Genomic DNA, 18242 nt, shown 5'->3' on the forward strand with positions numbered 1-18242 from the left:
TTATATTAACTCCTCTCTCTTAACTCAGAACTAAAAGAATTCCAAATCACTGTCTTCATAACATTTCCCTCCAAGACATGAAGTGAATAAATTCTATAGATGAGGAAAGTGATAGGTACATAGGTTCAACAACTTCTCCGTGGCCATATATTTGGGAAGCTATAAGCAGAGGACTGGAACAAAAGTCTTCTGACCAAAAAAACCCAATTTTTTTTGTTTAAATTTTTTTGCTTTTTGTTAGTTTGTTTAGTTTTTATTTTAATCTAGTTCATGGGTGGTAACACTTCGTGTGTGTGTGTGTGTGTGTACACATATATGTGTGTGTGTGTGTGTGTGTGTGTGTGTATACATGAATATAGAATCATATAGGATAAAATGCCCAGAGTATTTTTAGTTGACTAATTACATAGAGGAGATCACAAAAGTACTCAAGTACAGTAATCAACTTCTATATCCCCAAATAGATTGCTAGGTCCTTGACAACAAGAATGATGTTTTCTACTTCTTTTTAATCTGTTCCATAGGAGATAAAAGAGGGAACAGATTAAAGGGGAGTTTCTACTGTGCTAAATGAATCCTCTATAAAAAATATAAAAAAGGAATCACAGTGAATGAGAATTCAGGGGAATTGAAATCTTGCATTAGGTGAAGGAATATTCAAAACCCCCTAATCATAGATTCACCTAAATACAAGTCTCCTCCAAAGAATCTCATTCTGCCTGCAATGCAAGACATTCTATGAATGCTGTTGGCTTATGGCTGACTGCCCTTCTTAATTCCATAACCAAGTGAATTTTGTTGGAAGCAGTGAAATAGAAGGCAGACCCCAAATCACCAGACTGATAAGAAATTAGGATGAAGTTGGTAGAGTACCAGGTGTAAACCTGATGAGAAAAAAGTAGTACACATCTTTTTTAGTGTTTATGTATGTTTGTGCATACACACACATTTTTGTTTATATTATATATATATATATATATATATATATATATATATAATATATATACCTGCACACACATCTGTACAAACACATACATAGTTACATATGCAAATATGTATAAAATGGTTGCATAGATGTGATGACATGGATGTGAATGAGGCATGGGATTTGTTTTGCCTTTCTTTGAATCCCCTTCACATAGCAGAGTGCTTGGTACATAGTAGATACTTTAAGTGCTCATTGATTGAACAAATTCGACTGCCTTTAATATTCACAGAAATTTGTTTGTTGCAGGTAGAAGCTGTAAATCCAAAGGAATTTAGGAATGAGAGAGAAACTTACAGATAACTTATCTAATCTACTCTCTACATTTTTTAAATCCAGAAACTGAAGTTCAAATAAAGTAAATAGTTTATTTACAGAGTTAGTAGACTAACCAGGACTAATCACTTAGATTGTACAACATTATTCTGGTTTTAAGGCACTTTTTCCTATGTTATTTCATTTGATCTTTCTATAACTGTGAGATAAGTAAGAAATAGATTATTATTTCTGTTTCTTAGAGAAGAAAACTGAGACTTAGGGAGGTAAGATGGTCCAAATTCACAGAATATCATTTTTAGGAAGAATATCAGAAGTCATCTCTATAATCCTTACAAGAAAAAGAATCAGGTAACATACTATTAAAATGTGTACACCCAGTCTTCTCTTAAAAAAAAATATCTAAGGATAAAAACCATTACTTTCCAAGGAAGGCCATTTCAACCTGAATAAATCAGGATTCTTAGGAAAACGTTTCCTTATCTCAAGGCTACACCCAGCTTCCTCCAGCTTCAAATCAAAATTCAGTTTAAGTGCCATTTTCTGCTTAAAACCTTTCTTGTTTTAGCCCCACCCCCCACACCTGCTAATTCCTCATTCCCCAAACAATTTTGTATACATTTTGTATGCCTTCTGTATATTGGGGAAGCTAGCTGGTGCAGTTGATAAAGTACTGAACCTAGAATCAGGAAGACCTACAGTTAAAAATCCAGACTCAGATACTTCCTAGCTGTGTGACTGTGGGCAAATCACTGAACCCTGTTTGCGTCAGTTTCTTCATCTGTAAAATGAGCTAGAGATGAAAATGGCAAAACCACTCCAATATCTTTGCCAAGAAAACCCCAAATTGGGTGAAGGAGAATCAAAGACAACAGAAATGACTGAACAATAACATTCTGTATGTTCTTATATGACTCATAACAACATTTCAGGTGTGAGAGATCTCAAAGGCCATCTAGTTCTATTCATATATTTTGTCTCCCCCATAACGTAGTCTTTCCTTGACGAGAGACTATTTCACTTTTGTTTTTGGATTTTGAGCACTCAACAGAGTTCCTGGTACTCAGTGAGTATTTAGCATATGTTTATTAATTTAAAAAGAAACTCATTTACAACAAAGTCAATTAACAATCATTAATTACATTTTTGATTAAGGTTCTCTGGAAAAGGGAAACCCAACACCATTCAATGCAGCCTTTTCTACTTTGGGTCTATTCATCTTCATGTCTATCCAGCATCCCAGCTCTGCTTTCAAACTCTATCCCTTCTTCTGATCGATACCCCTTCACATTCTTGACAATGTTTATAGTCTCCCATGAAATCTTCTCTCCAAGTTAAACATTCCTAAATCCTTTAAATGATTTTCATTAAGTCTCATAAAACCCTTTTACCACCATCCTCCCACAGATTCTTTCTAGAGTCTCAATTATCTTCCTGAAACACAGCATCCAGGACCAGAGTTAAGTTCTGATCAAGGCAAACCAAGGTTTTCTGATAAATCTCTCTTCTCATAGTATTAACTTTGATATCTTATATTGTGGGGTATAATGATACATTTTCAAGATATCTTGCATTTATTTTATAAATAGTGTAAATGTTCTCATGTCATATATATTATATACCTTTAATATACACATATATTTTTGTATACTATACACACAACACACATATTTTGTTTCTACTAACTGAATGGAAGCCTCATGAAGGCAGAAGTTTAAGGGCAGTTAAGTGATGCAGTTGTTATAGCTCCTACCCTGGAATCAGGAGGATCTGAGTTCAAATCAGACCTCAGACATGATGTTTACTAATAATGTGACCCCATTGACTCACCCCCCCCAAAGAAGAAGAAGAAGAAGAAGAAGAAGAAGAAGAAGAAGAAGAAGAAGAAGAAGAAGAAGAAGAAGAAAAAGAAGAAGGGGCTATTTTACTTTCTCTAGGTCAAAGCACAATGTATAGTATATAGGAATGAAATTTTATTAACTGATTTTTTTAAAGTTTCAGTTCTGCTATCATAAAATTTGGTTCAGTAAGTTATGATCATTGTATTTATTCATCTTTATTTGATTGACTTCACATTCTTTATTTTTAATTTTGTCAACTTGTTTTCCTAATTTTTTTAATTGTCAGTTTAGTTTAGCAATGTTTCCATTCTTTTCAAAAAAGCAGTTTAACTTCATCATTTCCATAGTCTTTTCTCCATGTTTTTAGTTCAGTTTTAATTAAAAAGGAATAATATTCTCTAATGCTGTCTTAAAACTTTTCTTTCAGTCAATAAATGATAAGCCTGTTATGAACAAGGCTCTCTATATGAGGTATTAAGTATAAAAATACAAAGCAGTCAATTCCTGCTCTTAAGTACCTTACATTCTACTGGAATTTGGGGAGCCATTTATCTCATATTTCTTTGTATTCAAATAAGCCTGTTTTGGAATGACAAAAAAAATTAAGGAACCAGTTATCATCTGGATTAATTTCTTAAATTACATATCAACAATATTAGCTCACATTTGTATAGTGTTTTCCCATGTCATTTCAAAAAAAATTATTACAATGTTTTTCATTTAAGTTCTCCTCTAATGTCTCATCAATTCGTGCAACTGATCCAATTCATTATCTTGGTGAAGTGTAAGCTCTTGGGAAGCTCTACCGAGCTATAAGGACTTCAAGTAAAAGTCCAGTGATGAACTGAATCTGCCTCCAGTGCCAAATTAACACAGTATCTGGACCATGGAAGCACTTAATAAAATGCTTATTGATTGCTTGACATGTTTGTCATCTAAGCTCAAAGAGACATACTAATTTTATTTCCATTTTAATTCAAATTTAATCTTATTTTAAATACAACCACTCTCAGCTTTCAAAGATCAATTTTTAATTTTGTAGAAGATTTATAATATGTATTAGCCAAGAGAATATACAGAATAAGAAAACTGCAGAGTGTTAAGAAAACTGCTTAAGAGTGTTAAAGTATTACAAGTCTATCTCATTTGATCTTCTCAAGCTTCCTATGAAGTAGGTAGTTCCTATAGGGTCCTATAAAACCCTATTTGACAACTGACACTCAGGCTCAAAGGATTTTAGTGATTTGTCCAAAATCATAGCCCTTGTTTGTGGTAGAGTGAGGAAAAGAGTCCAGGTTCTCAATCCAAGTTTATGATGCTTCCCTTAATGAGACTTCTTTATAAAAATCAAATGATTAGTGTCTCAGTTTATCCTTTTATGAAACATGAATGAAAATAAGCTTACTGGGCATGAGAACATCTCCCTTTCCCTCCTTCAGGCCAGTATCACTGTTTAAGTAGAATGACTAAAATTGCTATAGATAGCACAAATGTAAAAACAAAACCCTGAACCCAATTTCTGTCAGTCCCAACATAATAGAAGGTCACAACTGAAATGATAAATTATGATTCAAACATATAGTTAGGGAGAATTTATTTTGTCACATATAGGTATAACTAAAAATCCAATTAAAAATGAACTATACCTAGAGCTAAATTCTGATGTTATGTAACTAAGAATTCTCAAATGTGTCTCAAGTGTCTCTTGAAGATTAACATTAATCTTATAAACATATAAGCATACTCTTTTGTATTTTACAACATACTATAAAACAATTAAATTTTATAAAATAATTCTATGACATAATTGAACTTCATTGTTGTATTTGTTAAAGATAATCTGAATTAACATATCACATTTTTAAAGAACCTAAAATCCCTACATAGGTTATTTTATTAATTGCAACAACTCATAGATGTTCTGGCATACAGAATTATTGACAAGATCATAGATTCTGGGGCAAAAGGGCCGTTAGATACTATTTATCCAAGTCCCTCATTTTAAAAGTGAGGAAACTGGATTGAAAAAGGTTAGGATTGAACTGAATGAAAGACTAATTCCACTTAAGGTAGAATATTCCCACTTGGGAGATTAAAAATGATAGGACTATAGAGTAGATTTGAAGTTATTTTCTGGAGGGAATCTCTTGAATGGGGGGATGTATATTTCCTAAAATAAATCCTATGGCAATGTTTATTGATGTACTTAAAATCATATATTCCTTTCTCTTGTTCAAAAAAAATTACATTTTGTTTTCTAATTGGAGTATGCCTCAGAAGCATTAAAATAATAAAACCATACCCAATACCATTCATAAACTCTAGTAAGACAAACTTAAATTAAGAAACTGTAAAGAAAATTGCTTACTTTGTACAATTTGTAAAAGCATTTGAATACAGGGGAACATACAGATAACTATAATATACAAGATTAATTGTGCTTTATACTTGCTGTATAACATTTAGGAAACTAAGCTGATGACCCAAACTAATGAAAACAAGAACCTTGGAATCATCTACCTAGAATTAGAAGAAGCCTAAAGGATCATTTAATCTCACTTCTTTATATGGAAGAAAAAACTGATGTCCAAAGAGGGTAAGCAGGACATTCACTTACTACCTTTGAGGTGGAACAGAATCGTCTCAAAAGTATTCATTATTAATACTTCTATACACCCATTATCCATTTATTAAATCATGAGATCAAAAATACATCTCATGTAACTGAAAATAATTGGTTTTTGTCCTTCATTATAGAAGGCCAAAATGACATCACTGAGAATAAACATGTTAATGACAGCAATGAAAATTAAAGAAAACTTACAGCATCCTTTAAAATTTCTTAAAAATTATGTATTTGAGAGATCTTAATATATATAACCATGCAGGTATGCCTTGCTTTGTACAATAACTCTGTTCACTGTAATACCTTGAAAGAAATTTTATAATAAATTATATTAATAAATTAGAGAAAAAGAGACAGTTATAAGGTAGGTATTTTTCGAAAGGACACATAGATAATAAGTAATAGAGGAGGAATTCAAATCCACACTTTCCTACTTCACACAGAGTGATTTTCCCATTAGAAAACATCTTTCAAAATCATCAGATCTTCTTTCTCTCTTTTTTTAAGTTTTGGTCTTGAAAATATATATTGGTTTTTCACAAAGCAAGGCAAACCTATATACACACACACATAGGTAAGAAAACTGTAAAGCCTAGAGTGAAAACAGAATGTCACTTAGAATAATGTCACTTACCAGGTCAGTGTGAACTTTAAGATGCGCCTGTAGTTTATACTTATCTGGAGTTGAGTAGTCACAGCCTTCAGTGGGACACTTCAGCAAGATGTTGCTGTGTTTCTGAATTACATGGCGTTTAAGGCAATTTTTGGTGATAGAAGAATAGTTACACTGGGAGCAATAATAAAGATGTTCTCGAGTGTGGGTGCGGACATGCATATCAAAATGTACCTGATACCAAAAAAGTTTGCCTGGGGGAAAAAAAAAAGACCTGAGAAGACAGAATTTTAGTTGAGGAATCTTGCTCCCTCAAGTTTCAGTAAAAATTGAAACTTTTCCATTACATTGTTATTTGTGAAGACCAGTCCCCAGAGGAAAAGGAATTTGAACCACAAATAAGCTTTTCTTTTTTTACTTTACCATAGGAGTTTCTACGTTCTAATGTGATCTCTTGTAAAAACTCATGTTCGAATAGTTTTATATAGTTTATATAAATTTTATTGTTTAATAAAGTACTCCCTCATAACACCACCATGAGATACGTCCTGCAAAAGGACCTTTTAACAGATTAAGGAGGCAAAATGATCATTCTAAGGTCTCAAAGTTAACAACAATAGTAAAAGGTCATATTGATAAGCTGAACTTTCTATAATACACTCTCTGCTCCCCGAACACATCCCAGGTCTCTTTTCTCAATGTCTTCACTCAAGATAGTCTCAAAGCCTGGATTGTCTGCTTTGACTCTTTTTCCCTCTTTCCACCTGTTACATTGCTTTCAGTCTACTAAATTCATCTAATCCAACAAGAATTCATGTCACATGTTAATTCACATAATAATTCTCATGTAGATAATCTTCACGATTAACTTGGCTGCTAATGACACTTCCCCTCAGTCTCTGGACATTCCTATTTGTAGTCTCTAATACACTAATCATGCAACTGGATATTCCAGTTATCTATCTGTATCCATTTTATACACCTGTAAGTTACCTGAGGGCAGGAACTATATTCAAACTTTGAATCTTTCTAGGGACTTGAACAATATTCTACGCGTAACAGATTCATTCATTTTTATTTTTGGTAAGGCAGTGAGGTTAAATGACTTGCCCAAGGTCACACAGCTAAGTAATTATTAAGTGTCTGAGACCAGATTTGAACTCAGATCCTCCTGAATCCAGGGCCAGTGCTCTATCTACTGCCCCCAGCTGCCCCCAACAGATTCATTCTTAATTGAAGTTGGAAAAAGTTTGATTCACAATGATGCTGAGTAAGATGGTACAATTACTGTAATCCTTATTTTTAAGAACCTGAGGCTAGCAGAATTTAAGAGATATACCAAATCTAACAAAGAGTGAAGCCAGGATTAACACTCAAGTCTTCTTCTCCAAATCTAGGACTGCCATGCACCATAACATCTCCTAGTAAGATCCTAAGAAATTCATTTGTCAACCTGAATTTGCTTCTTTTTGCTTTGGAGACTTTCTTCAAAAAGGGGCTAAGTTTCAAGTTTTCATTTTCAATTTTATGATTTTGAACAAGATTTATAAAGAACCAGTGGGAAATAAATGGCCCTTTTAGCAATTTTTACTCATACAGCATGTAAGTATAGTGTGAATTAAAGCAAAACCAGAAAGGTCATCTTAGGGACCTGGAATTATGGAAGCAACCTTACTTACTTATTCAAGTAAATATGATTCATTAAGGCTATTTACTACAACCCCTGTTAACCTTTTTAAAAAAAAAAAACTTTTCAAACATATGTAATTAAAGGAATCATTTATGACTTTTAATATTAATAACTACTAATAAGGTGAAGATCAGTAGTCCATTTTAAAAGTGATCCTTAATGACACAATAAAAATACAGAAGCGCATACGAGCCAAGTATGATGAGAGAGAGCCAAATGAGAAGGGACCTCTATTGAAGACAGTCCCAGATTACTATACATGAAATGTGCCTTCCTTACCACAGTATTCACACTCCAGATCCCCATAGACCTTTCGGATCCTTTCACACATGCTGGTATTCATCTGTCTCTTTTGTAAGTTGTCCAAGACTTGCATGAATGCAGCAGTTCTAGTCTGATGCTCTGAAGATGGAGTAGTACAAGAATCTAGCTGAGGACTGATGTGTGCATCACCACTGCTGGCTGTGGAAGGAAGAAACTCTGTGGCTTGGGCCAGGTTTGGTGTTGGGGACTTTCTTGCTTCCAGTTCAGTATGGGAAAGGGCAACCATATTTTCTCCTTCTTCCATAGTTCTCTCCTTACTGGTATTCTCCTGATTTGGCTCAGAATTTTTGTCCCTGGGTAACAGTAGTGCTATTTCTTCACCCTGAATAGTATTAGCTGAGTCTCCAGGCTGAACTTGCAGGTCATTTTTAGAAGGGGCCTGAGTCTCAGCAGGAGCAGAGGTATTATTTTTCAGCAGGAAATCCTCTGAAACCACATGTGAATGGAGCTCAGAGGTTGCTACATTGGTCTCCAGTTCACATGATGGCACAGTTGCATTTGCTCCCTGAGGGATCTTCAAGTCCAAGGAAGAAGCAGCAGGGATCTCAACACAGCTGATGGGCCCATTTCCATTCCCCTGGCTTGCATCCCCCAGGCCAGTGGTTTCCTTTTGTGGGTCCACAGCCTGGAACACAAATCCACCTCCTGCGGGAGGCATCTGTTCTCCAACAGCTTCTTGTTGGATGTCCCCACCCGGTTCTAGAAGACAGAAGCTCTGATTGATGGAGTCATCGAAAACCACTGCCTCCTGTAAGCTGGCATGCACCTCTCTGATATGGGAACGGAGCCGTATGGAGCTAACAAACTTCCTCAGGCAAACAGAACAGACATACACAAAGGGGTGCTTCCGGACGTGGAGCTCCAGGGCCTGGTACTTGGTGGCCCCATGGCCGCAGAGCTCACAAGCAAAGGGCCATTCGTCCCCATGGACCAGCATGTGTCGGTCCCGGTCCAGTTCGTTCTTGAACTTGCGCTCACAAATGTGACAGTCATAGAGGAGTTGCCTCTTGCCTTCCCGTGTCATCAAGCGGAGCTCATCAAAGGCATCTTTCACCTTCTGGTCCTGCAGATCATGAGTATCTCGGATGTGCTTGATGAGGTTCTTGACATCTGAGTACTTCTTCTTGCAAAAGCGACAGTGCTGTTTGATCTTCTTGTGGACGCGCTCAATGTGAACTTTTAGGTGGCCCTTGCTCAGGCAGGTGAACACGCAATAATCGCAACTGAATTTCTCTCCTGTGTGCTTCCGCAGGTGGACATTGAGGTTGGCTTTGATGGCACTAGCATAGCTACAGTGGGAACATTTGTAAGGCTTTTCATTGGTGTGGATTCTCAAATGGGCCTGGAGGGAATGCTTAAATTTGAAAACTTTGTTGCAGTATTCACAAGTGAAAATTTTGAGTTGAGTGGGACCTAACCTAGAAAAAAAATCAGGATTTAGTTATGGTTAAAGGGTTGAGTTTAACAAAAAAGCATATGCATAGTCTGATTATGTCAAATTCCCTTTCACGAACCAAATATAGATACATGAAGGAGAATTTAATGAGAAAAGAGATAAATGTACAGTAAATGACATGCATTGCAATCACTAGCTGTCAGCCTGTTACTTATTTTCATTAAATAATGAATCTCAAAACTGAATTTCATATACTCCATATTTTTATTTTGCTCACTAAATGCTATCTACTTATATAGAGGGAATGAAATCTGCTAATGCTTCCCTGATTTCTCCAGCTGGAAATGACAGCTGGATCAACAAATATAATAATATTCCATATTTCATTTGTATATTTTTCATATGCTAACATGCTACTATATGCAATTCTGTGCATTTTATTATCCTCATCTAGTTAGAAAGCTCCTTGAGGGTAGGGTTCACGAACTACTCATCTTTCTATTTTCCCCATACACACCTAGCATGGTGCATTATATACAGTAATAGTAACTTGGGTTATATAAGCACCTTAAGATTAACAAAGCAATTTCCTCATAATCCTGTGAAGCAAACATCCCTGTTTGATAGATAAGGAAACCAAGCCTGAAAGAGGTTAAATATATGAAGAGGTCACAAAATGCAATCAACCAATCAATCAAACACATTTTTAGTATGTACCTACCTTACATACAGGTACAAGGTGTTGTACATACAAATATAAGAAACGAAAAATTCCTACTCTCAAGAAGCTTACATTCTCTTGGGAAAGATAATATGTTCATTTATAAAAAATAAAGACAAATAAATACAGGAGAATTAAATCAAAGTAATTAAGTCATTAGCAGTTGAGGGTAAAAGGAAATATCAGAATAGACTTCAGGTAGAAAGTAGTGCTTTATCTATCTCTTGAAGGATCAGAGGGATTCTATAAGGAAGAAGAGAGGAAGGAACATATCCCAGAAGTGTGGATTGTCATTTCAAAAGCATTGAGAAAGAGGGTAAAGTGCTACATGTGAAGAACAAAATTATAAGCAGTTTGGTTGAACTGTAAAGTATGGGAAGGGGAGTAATGGATAATGAGCAGGAAATGATAGATTAAGGAGAACCAAGTGATAAAGAACAAAGCAAGAGGAGTTTATATGTTATCTTAAAGACAAGGCGATATCATAGGACTTGATTGAGTAGGTAAATTACATGATGAGATCTACTTTTAAAGAAAATCTTAAATTGAACAGATTGAGGACGAGACCAATGAAGTGATTGCTAAAAGGTTCTAGGTGAGATATGAAAAAGCCTACATTAAGTTGGTGTATCTAGTGAAGCAAAAGGGTCAGATGGGGAGATGTAAACAATAAGATAGCAAATTACATATGTGGGAAGATGGAGAATGAGGAGTCAAGAATAATTTCAAAATTACAAACCTGGGACAATCAAACAATTTTGTCTTCAACAAAAACAGGGAAGTTTGGAAGACCTTGTGAAGTCAGGAGGAAAAGATACTGAGTTCTGTCTGGAATAACTGAAGTGCTAGTATGTCCTGTTTGAAAAATCTATTAAGCAACTAGTAACACAAGACAGATCAAAGCAAAGAACCAGAAGTTAGCTATGGGGATTTAACTGATAATTAAATTCATGGGAGTCTATGAAGTCACTGAAATTGCAAATGTAGAGAAGATGATCCAAGTTAGAACACTGGAAAACAACCATAAGGAGGGTCATCATATGGATGATAAGTCAGCAAAGAAGACTGAGAATTAGCGGCCATTTAGGTAGGATGACAGATATCCAAGGGAAAAAGAGGGTTGTGAAAATCCAGAGAAGATACAGAGCTTTGATATAGACAGGGTAGGTCAAGAATTATCAATAATAGCAGAGTTCAAGAAGGTTAAGAGCTGAGAAAAGAATATCAAATGCAGCAATGAAGACAACAGTGGTAACTGAAGAGGACAATTTCAGTTGAGAAATGAAGTCAAAACTAGACAGCAAAGGTTGGAGGATTGGGAGAGAGAAGAGACAGCAAAAGTTCTCTTTCCAAAAGTCTGGCTGAGCCAGGAAGAGTCTAGTGCAGTGTTTAAGGATAAACAAGATTTGGTCACGTTTCTGTTTAATATATTTAGGGGGTAAATTAATATGTCTCATTTTCAATTGCTTCCTTTTAAAAGTTCTGGAAATATTTCTTTAAAGATGATAATAACTGTGGCAATTGCAATATTTGAAGGAGTTCACCCTGAAAGGAGTTCTGTGCAACAAACAACCACTTTTGAATCTCACACACAAATAAACACACACACACACACACACACACACACACACACACAAACACACACACAGAGTCTTTGGATTTATGAATATAATTTCTTCATGGAAACTACTGTCCAGTCCTGACTTGGTGTTACTCCTTACACCAACCACTAAGATTTAACAAATAATAGTAATGATGAACATGTCTTTCCATTATACTCAGGTAATAATATGAGTGTATGAAGTAGTGGTGGCATGCTTGTTTTCCTTTTATTCACTTCTATTGATATTTTTGGTTCTTCTAGGAACTTACATATAGTGAAGGAAATATTAATGACCATTGGTATTAATATTCAATTTCCAGTGTTTTAAAATAAGCTATATCTACATTAATTATGAAATGTTTATTTTTGAAACTATCACACAACCATATTTGATAAAAAAAAGGTTGTCTTATACTTAAATTTAAAATATTTAAATGTATCATGTTCAATAAATACTAAAGGGTACCATTCAAATGATGTAATTAAAATATTCAAATTTGAATTAAAGCTATCACTAAGCCTAGATGCTAAAGCCAAAGCTAATTTAAAAAAACTAATTTGAATCTCCCTCAAATGGACAAAGATAACCAGGAGGCAATATGTTTTATTGGTACATAGAATAAGAACACCAAAGGAAGAAAAACTAGATTTGCTATTTAATTAAATAAACAAATTATAACATTTCCTCCCCAATGCAAAATCCAATGGTCTTAGGAGAATCTTTGTTCTGATTTTCTCTATAATTACATGAAGTCCTCAGTGCAAAGGCATGCCAAGTTTCCTAGCCAAAAGCAATGAATGTAATGGGTATACTAAATTGTCTAAACTTGCTTTTTGCACCATCACAAGATGAGTTATAGCTCTATATAAGAAAGAGAATATGAAGTACAAGGTATAAATTATAAATTCCCTCACCTACTGACTTGAGGATATTGTGAAGTTATTAAATTGTTGCTTGAGAAGCACTCTCTCATTTTCAACTGAACAATATTGAATAATGATTCGATTCAATCTCACTACAAATTTGTCAAAGTGATAAGCATTTATTATTAACCCATATAAAATAAGATGCTCCTACTTAATGCTGCTAATGATGCTAATTAATAGAACATCCCACGAGACACAGAAAAGCACCAGTGTTTATGCTGTTTTCATTTGTCTTTTCTTTCATCTAATGAAAAATGTTTTCAAATCTAAGGTAAGCAGATTTTCGAAGTCTCTTTTAGCAGGTAAATGTCACAGCTAAAGTGAACATCAATTAATGTCTACTGCAAGGAAGAACACTCAAAATCTTTAATAATTAGGGTCTTGTTTATATTTATTTTATTAATATTTATCATGTTTGTTTTAAGTAATACGCTAAAATTCATGTGTGATTAGTGCTCATAAGTAAATGATAATGCATTAAAATTTTAAGCATATGTTTGCATTTAACAGGGACTAAGATTCAAGTTAACACATTCGCTTGTTGACAGCTAATCCTCATATATATATATATATATATGTGTGTATATATATATATGATCATGCTATATAAAGATTTGTAAAAAGAATATTCAGAAATTAATTTAATAGCCCATCTTCCCCACAAAGAACACTAGTCCTTTAATCCTTATTAGAACTTTAATCTTTTCTGGAAATTAAATAAATCTAGGTACTCAGCATTTACCTGCTTGATTTCATTGGCTGCTCATATGGTGTTTGTTGAATGGCATATTCCTGGTACCCTCTCCGATGAGCTAGATCAGGGATGGTGGCCTTGGTATTAGCTGCTTCTGCTTCTGGGGGCCCTGCTTCAACTGGGACGATCTTAGTGGCACCTAATATTGAGGAATAAATAGTTATCACTTGTCAAAATTGCAAACCAAATGAACTTGATGACACATAGTGCAAACTATTTTTCAGGAATTTTACCACTGAAGAGTAAATTATTATATTAGGAATAAATTCTTTTACAATGTTATTCTCTGCCAGGCTATTAACTTCCATTCAGCTCACATAATTGTGTTTATTAACAAAATCAAGCTATTTTTTACTATTTCCCAAAAAGTTAATTTTAAGAATAGAAGAAAGTGCTATCATTTCCCACAATCTAACAACACCAATATCAATACACCCATCAATATGGTTTCACAGATATTATAAAGGAAAACTTTCACTGATATGACTATTATGAGACCTATATTCCTATACCATTTTGCCATTTACAACCTGCAACCTTGGGCAAATAACTTTACCTTCTAGGGTTCTGTGTCATCATATTTAAAATGAAGGTATTAGCCTGATGATATTCTGCAAAATTCAAAATATAGCATGATTTTTTTTCATTTTGACACACAACCATCTGCCTATCAGACATTCTCTACCTGAATGTCCTATAAATATCTCAAATTCAATAAGTTCAGTAGAGAACCATCATGTTTCTCCCAAAATGCACTCTACTTGCTTAAATCCTATTTCTTTTGGGGGCATTTCCATCCTTCCAGCTACCTAAATTCAAAACACTGAAATCACCCTCCACTCCTACATCTCCCTCAACTCATACTGAATCACTGGTCAAATCATATCATGTCTCCCTCCACAACATCTCTCAAAGGAATACCATCCTAATGCAGGTCTCACTACCTCTCAGTCAGGCTATTATAATATTAGCTTCTTAACTAAGATAACCTTGCTTAAGTCTCTCCTCTCTCTCTCTCTAGCACATCCTCTACTTGGCTACCAAAGTGATATTCCTAAAGCAACTTCTAGTCATGCCATTCCTTTGACAATAAACTTCAGCGGCTATGACACCTAGGATCAAATAACTCTTCGGACATTTTAAAGCACCTGACAACCCTGCCCAACTACATTTCCTGAATCATCACAGACCTTTGGTCCAAAGGAAAAAAAGTCTTCTTGCTCAGCTTCACACACAGTACTTTAAAAGCCTCCATTCTCTGAGCATTTAACCAGGTTGTTCCCCAAGCTGAGAATAGATGCTCTCTTAATTTTCACTTCATGGAATCTCTAATTTCCTTTGTCATTTAAATCTCTGCCTTCTACATGAGATTCTTCTGCTATTGTCTCCCCCCCACTTAAGTTCCACTATTTTAATTTAATTTGCATAAATTTATTGAATTTATGTTTATTCCTTTCATTCTGCCTCTTCTCAAAGAACATAACGAAGTTCCTTGAGGACAAGGACTGTTTTGGTACTCTAAGAGCTTTCCATATAATAGGTATTTAGCTGACTGAATGATCCAAGGTTTGTGAATGGTTCATGTATGAGTGAGGGTTCCATTCCTAGTCCCAGAGTGTTGGATCAGGATGGCACCCCACTCAAGGGGATGGAACTCATCCATTTACCATGCTTTCTCTATAAAGGATAGAAAAGTTGATGCTGGTAGTGTCAAAGTCAAGGAATAATCTCTTCACAGAAGAATCAATAAATGATCCCTATTTTATGTCTCCAAGACTATAGCACCTAAGGCTCAGTGAAGGCTAAGATTATATCTTTCCCTTCTCCTTTCTACTCATACTGTTCTTACCCTTAAATATCTTCTTATGCCTGAAATCTTTTTTTTAGGATCAAATAAACACATTAAAATGCAGCAAATGAAGCATTTTGCTTTTAACATCTCTGGTCAGTCTGATGTTTTTATACAGATCACCTAGGTTCCAAAAATTACCACAATGGATCAGGAAAACAAGAAAACAGTCTAGAATGTTCAAATTCTACAATAATATTACTAGGAAATGTGACAAGACAGTTTAGTCAACACAATTAATTCTTTCAAGTCATATAATTCTAATGTGGTATGATCAAATGATCTAGAAATCAGAAGAGCTAAGTTGGCAACATCACAGGAAACAAGTCATTTAACCACTAAGATAGCCAGTTTCTTGATGGGTAAAATACGTAGAACAATACTTCCAAATACATAACTGCTCAACAGAAGGTATTTTAAGAATCTTCTGTAGAAATGTGAAAATGAATCTTCTATACAAATGTGGGCTATTCTTATGTGAAGTGTTTTCCAGAGGCTGGGCTATCTCACCTCTAAAATTTGAAGGGGCTTTTTTTTTTAATTGTAGATGATGAGCTACAGCCCTCAAAATTAAAAACAGATTTTTATAAAGATGTAACTGTACTTAAAGTTGCATGTTTTATTTTCTATTCTGTTTGACCAAAGTCCCCTAGCTGGTTAGGCAAATGTCTATTATTCTTTAGATGTCAACTACCATAAGCTATTTTTCTACCTAAAAATCTCTTCTTGGAAAGACCTTTTAAAATATAGAATGAATATTTTTTCCAACAGGCTTTCTTTTTCATGAGAACAGAAGGAGGGATAAAAAGTTCCCAGAATATAATAACTTCATAAATCTCTATTAAAAATATAGAGGTCAGATAAAAGGATAATGAACTCTAGAAACTCCTAAAAAGAAAATCAAAAGAAAAGAACAGAGCAAATAGTATCTGATGAAAGAACTCAATACCTTCTAAAATGACAGAAATCACATGAAGAAGTCAGAGGAAAAAGAATCTTCTGCCAGCATAGAAAAATTGGTTAAAAAGGAAATAACCTAGTAATTTCACTACACTAGACAGCAAGCATGTTACAAAACATAATGTTGGTTGTTATCATAACTAAGAGACTCTAGTTTTACTACAAACCCTTTGTCATAGTTACCTGGAATGGCTTCATGTGCTGTCAAAACCACACTTATAATGGGCTTTTTTGCTCCTGAAAACTGTACTGCCTCCTTTCCTGATGAGATTTTTTGGACTTTCTCTGCTTTCTGTGTCCGTGATCTTTTAGGCACTTTTTCTCGCTCATCTTCTTTCTCCTTCCTGTCAAGTTCAACTTCAGAATCATTACCTAAGGAGCAAAGACCAAAGATTCATAAATCACCCATTAATATATATGTAAATATTATTGTACCAATTACATTGTCTCTCTCATTATTTTTAAAATATAATGAATCATATATATATATATATATATATATATATATATATATAAAATTATGGTTCTCTGGAAAGGGAAGGAGGAAAACTGCAAGAAATTATGGTAATATAAAATTAAAAGGCACAAATATACATATATGTGATACGCTCACATACACAAATTTGCTAGATTTCCTTATTTCTAGATTCTATACACTTATTCATTGTAGATTTAGAAAAACTGTCATTACCATTAATAGATATTCTATGCAGCTTGGAAAAAAGGAAAGAAATTTTTTTTTCAGACAGTTAGGTGGCACAATGGATAGAGCACTGGGACTGGAGTCAGGAAGACTAATCTTCCTAAGTTCAAATCAGGTTTCAGGCACTGACTAGCTGTGTGACCTTGGGTAAGTCACTTAACCCTAGTTGCCTCAGTTTCTTCATTTGTAAGCTGGAGAAGGAAATGACAAACCACTCCAGTATCCTTGCCAAGAAAAGCCCAATGGGGTCACAAAGATTTGGCCATGACTGAAAAATGACTCACCAACAATAAAAATTGTTTATATATTAAAAATAGGACCTAAGGAAGTATCTCCTCACACCTATCAGATTGGCTAAGATGAGAAAAAGGGGAAATGATTAATGTTGGAGAGGTTGTAGGAGGATTGGGACATTGATGTATTGCTGGTGGAGTTGTGAAATGATTCAACCAATCTGGAAAGCAACAAGGAACTATGCCCAAAGAGCAATGAAACTGTTCATTCCCTTTGACCCAGCAATTCCAATTCTAGGTCTATGCCCAAAAGAAATCATACAAAAATGGTAAAAGTTGTACATGTCCCAAAATATTCATAGCTGCTCTTTTTGTCGTGGCATAGAATTTGAAATTGAGGGAATGTCCATCAATTGAGGAATGGTTAAACAGGTTATAGTACATGAATATTATGAAATACTATTGTTCTATAAGAAACCATAAATCGTCAGACTCCAGAGAAACATGGAATGATTTACAGGATCTGATGCTGAGTGAAGGGAGCAGAATCAAGAAAAAAATATACACATTAAGAACACTATTGCGAAATGATCAACCCTGGTGGATGCAGCTCCTTTCAGAAGTTCAGAGAACTAGGACAGCCCTATTAGACTGGCTATGGACATTGCTATCTCATCCAGAGGAAGAAAAACAAATCAAAACAAAAAAAAAAAATCCTTCAGAATCTGAGGAACACTATTA

At 34.6% G+C, this 18242-nt stretch overlaps 1 protein-coding gene across 1 annotated transcript in view; it reads right to left on the reverse strand.

Annotated features, from left to right (window-relative positions):
* The window catches only part of ZFAT (zinc finger and AT-hook domain containing), a 284095-nt gene that overhangs the window by 144087 nt on the left and 121766 nt on the right, over positions 1 to 18242 (reverse strand). Inside the window, exons 4-7 of the mRNA XM_074202542.1 lie at positions 16749 to 16937; positions 13745 to 13895; positions 8311 to 9773; positions 6363 to 6595 (exon numbers count right to left, since the gene is read on the reverse strand). Of these exons, the coding sequence (XP_074058643.1) occupies positions 6363 to 6595; positions 8311 to 9773; positions 13745 to 13895; positions 16749 to 16937 (2036 nt within the window). The remainder of the gene's footprint in view (positions 1 to 6362; positions 6596 to 8310; positions 9774 to 13744; positions 13896 to 16748; positions 16938 to 18242) is intronic.

This window comes from Macrotis lagotis, chromosome X (genome assembly GCF_037893015.1).
Source record: "Macrotis lagotis isolate mMagLag1 chromosome X, bilby.v1.9.chrom.fasta, whole genome shotgun sequence".
NCBI lineage: Eukaryota > Metazoa > Chordata > Mammalia > Peramelemorphia > Peramelidae > Macrotis > Macrotis lagotis.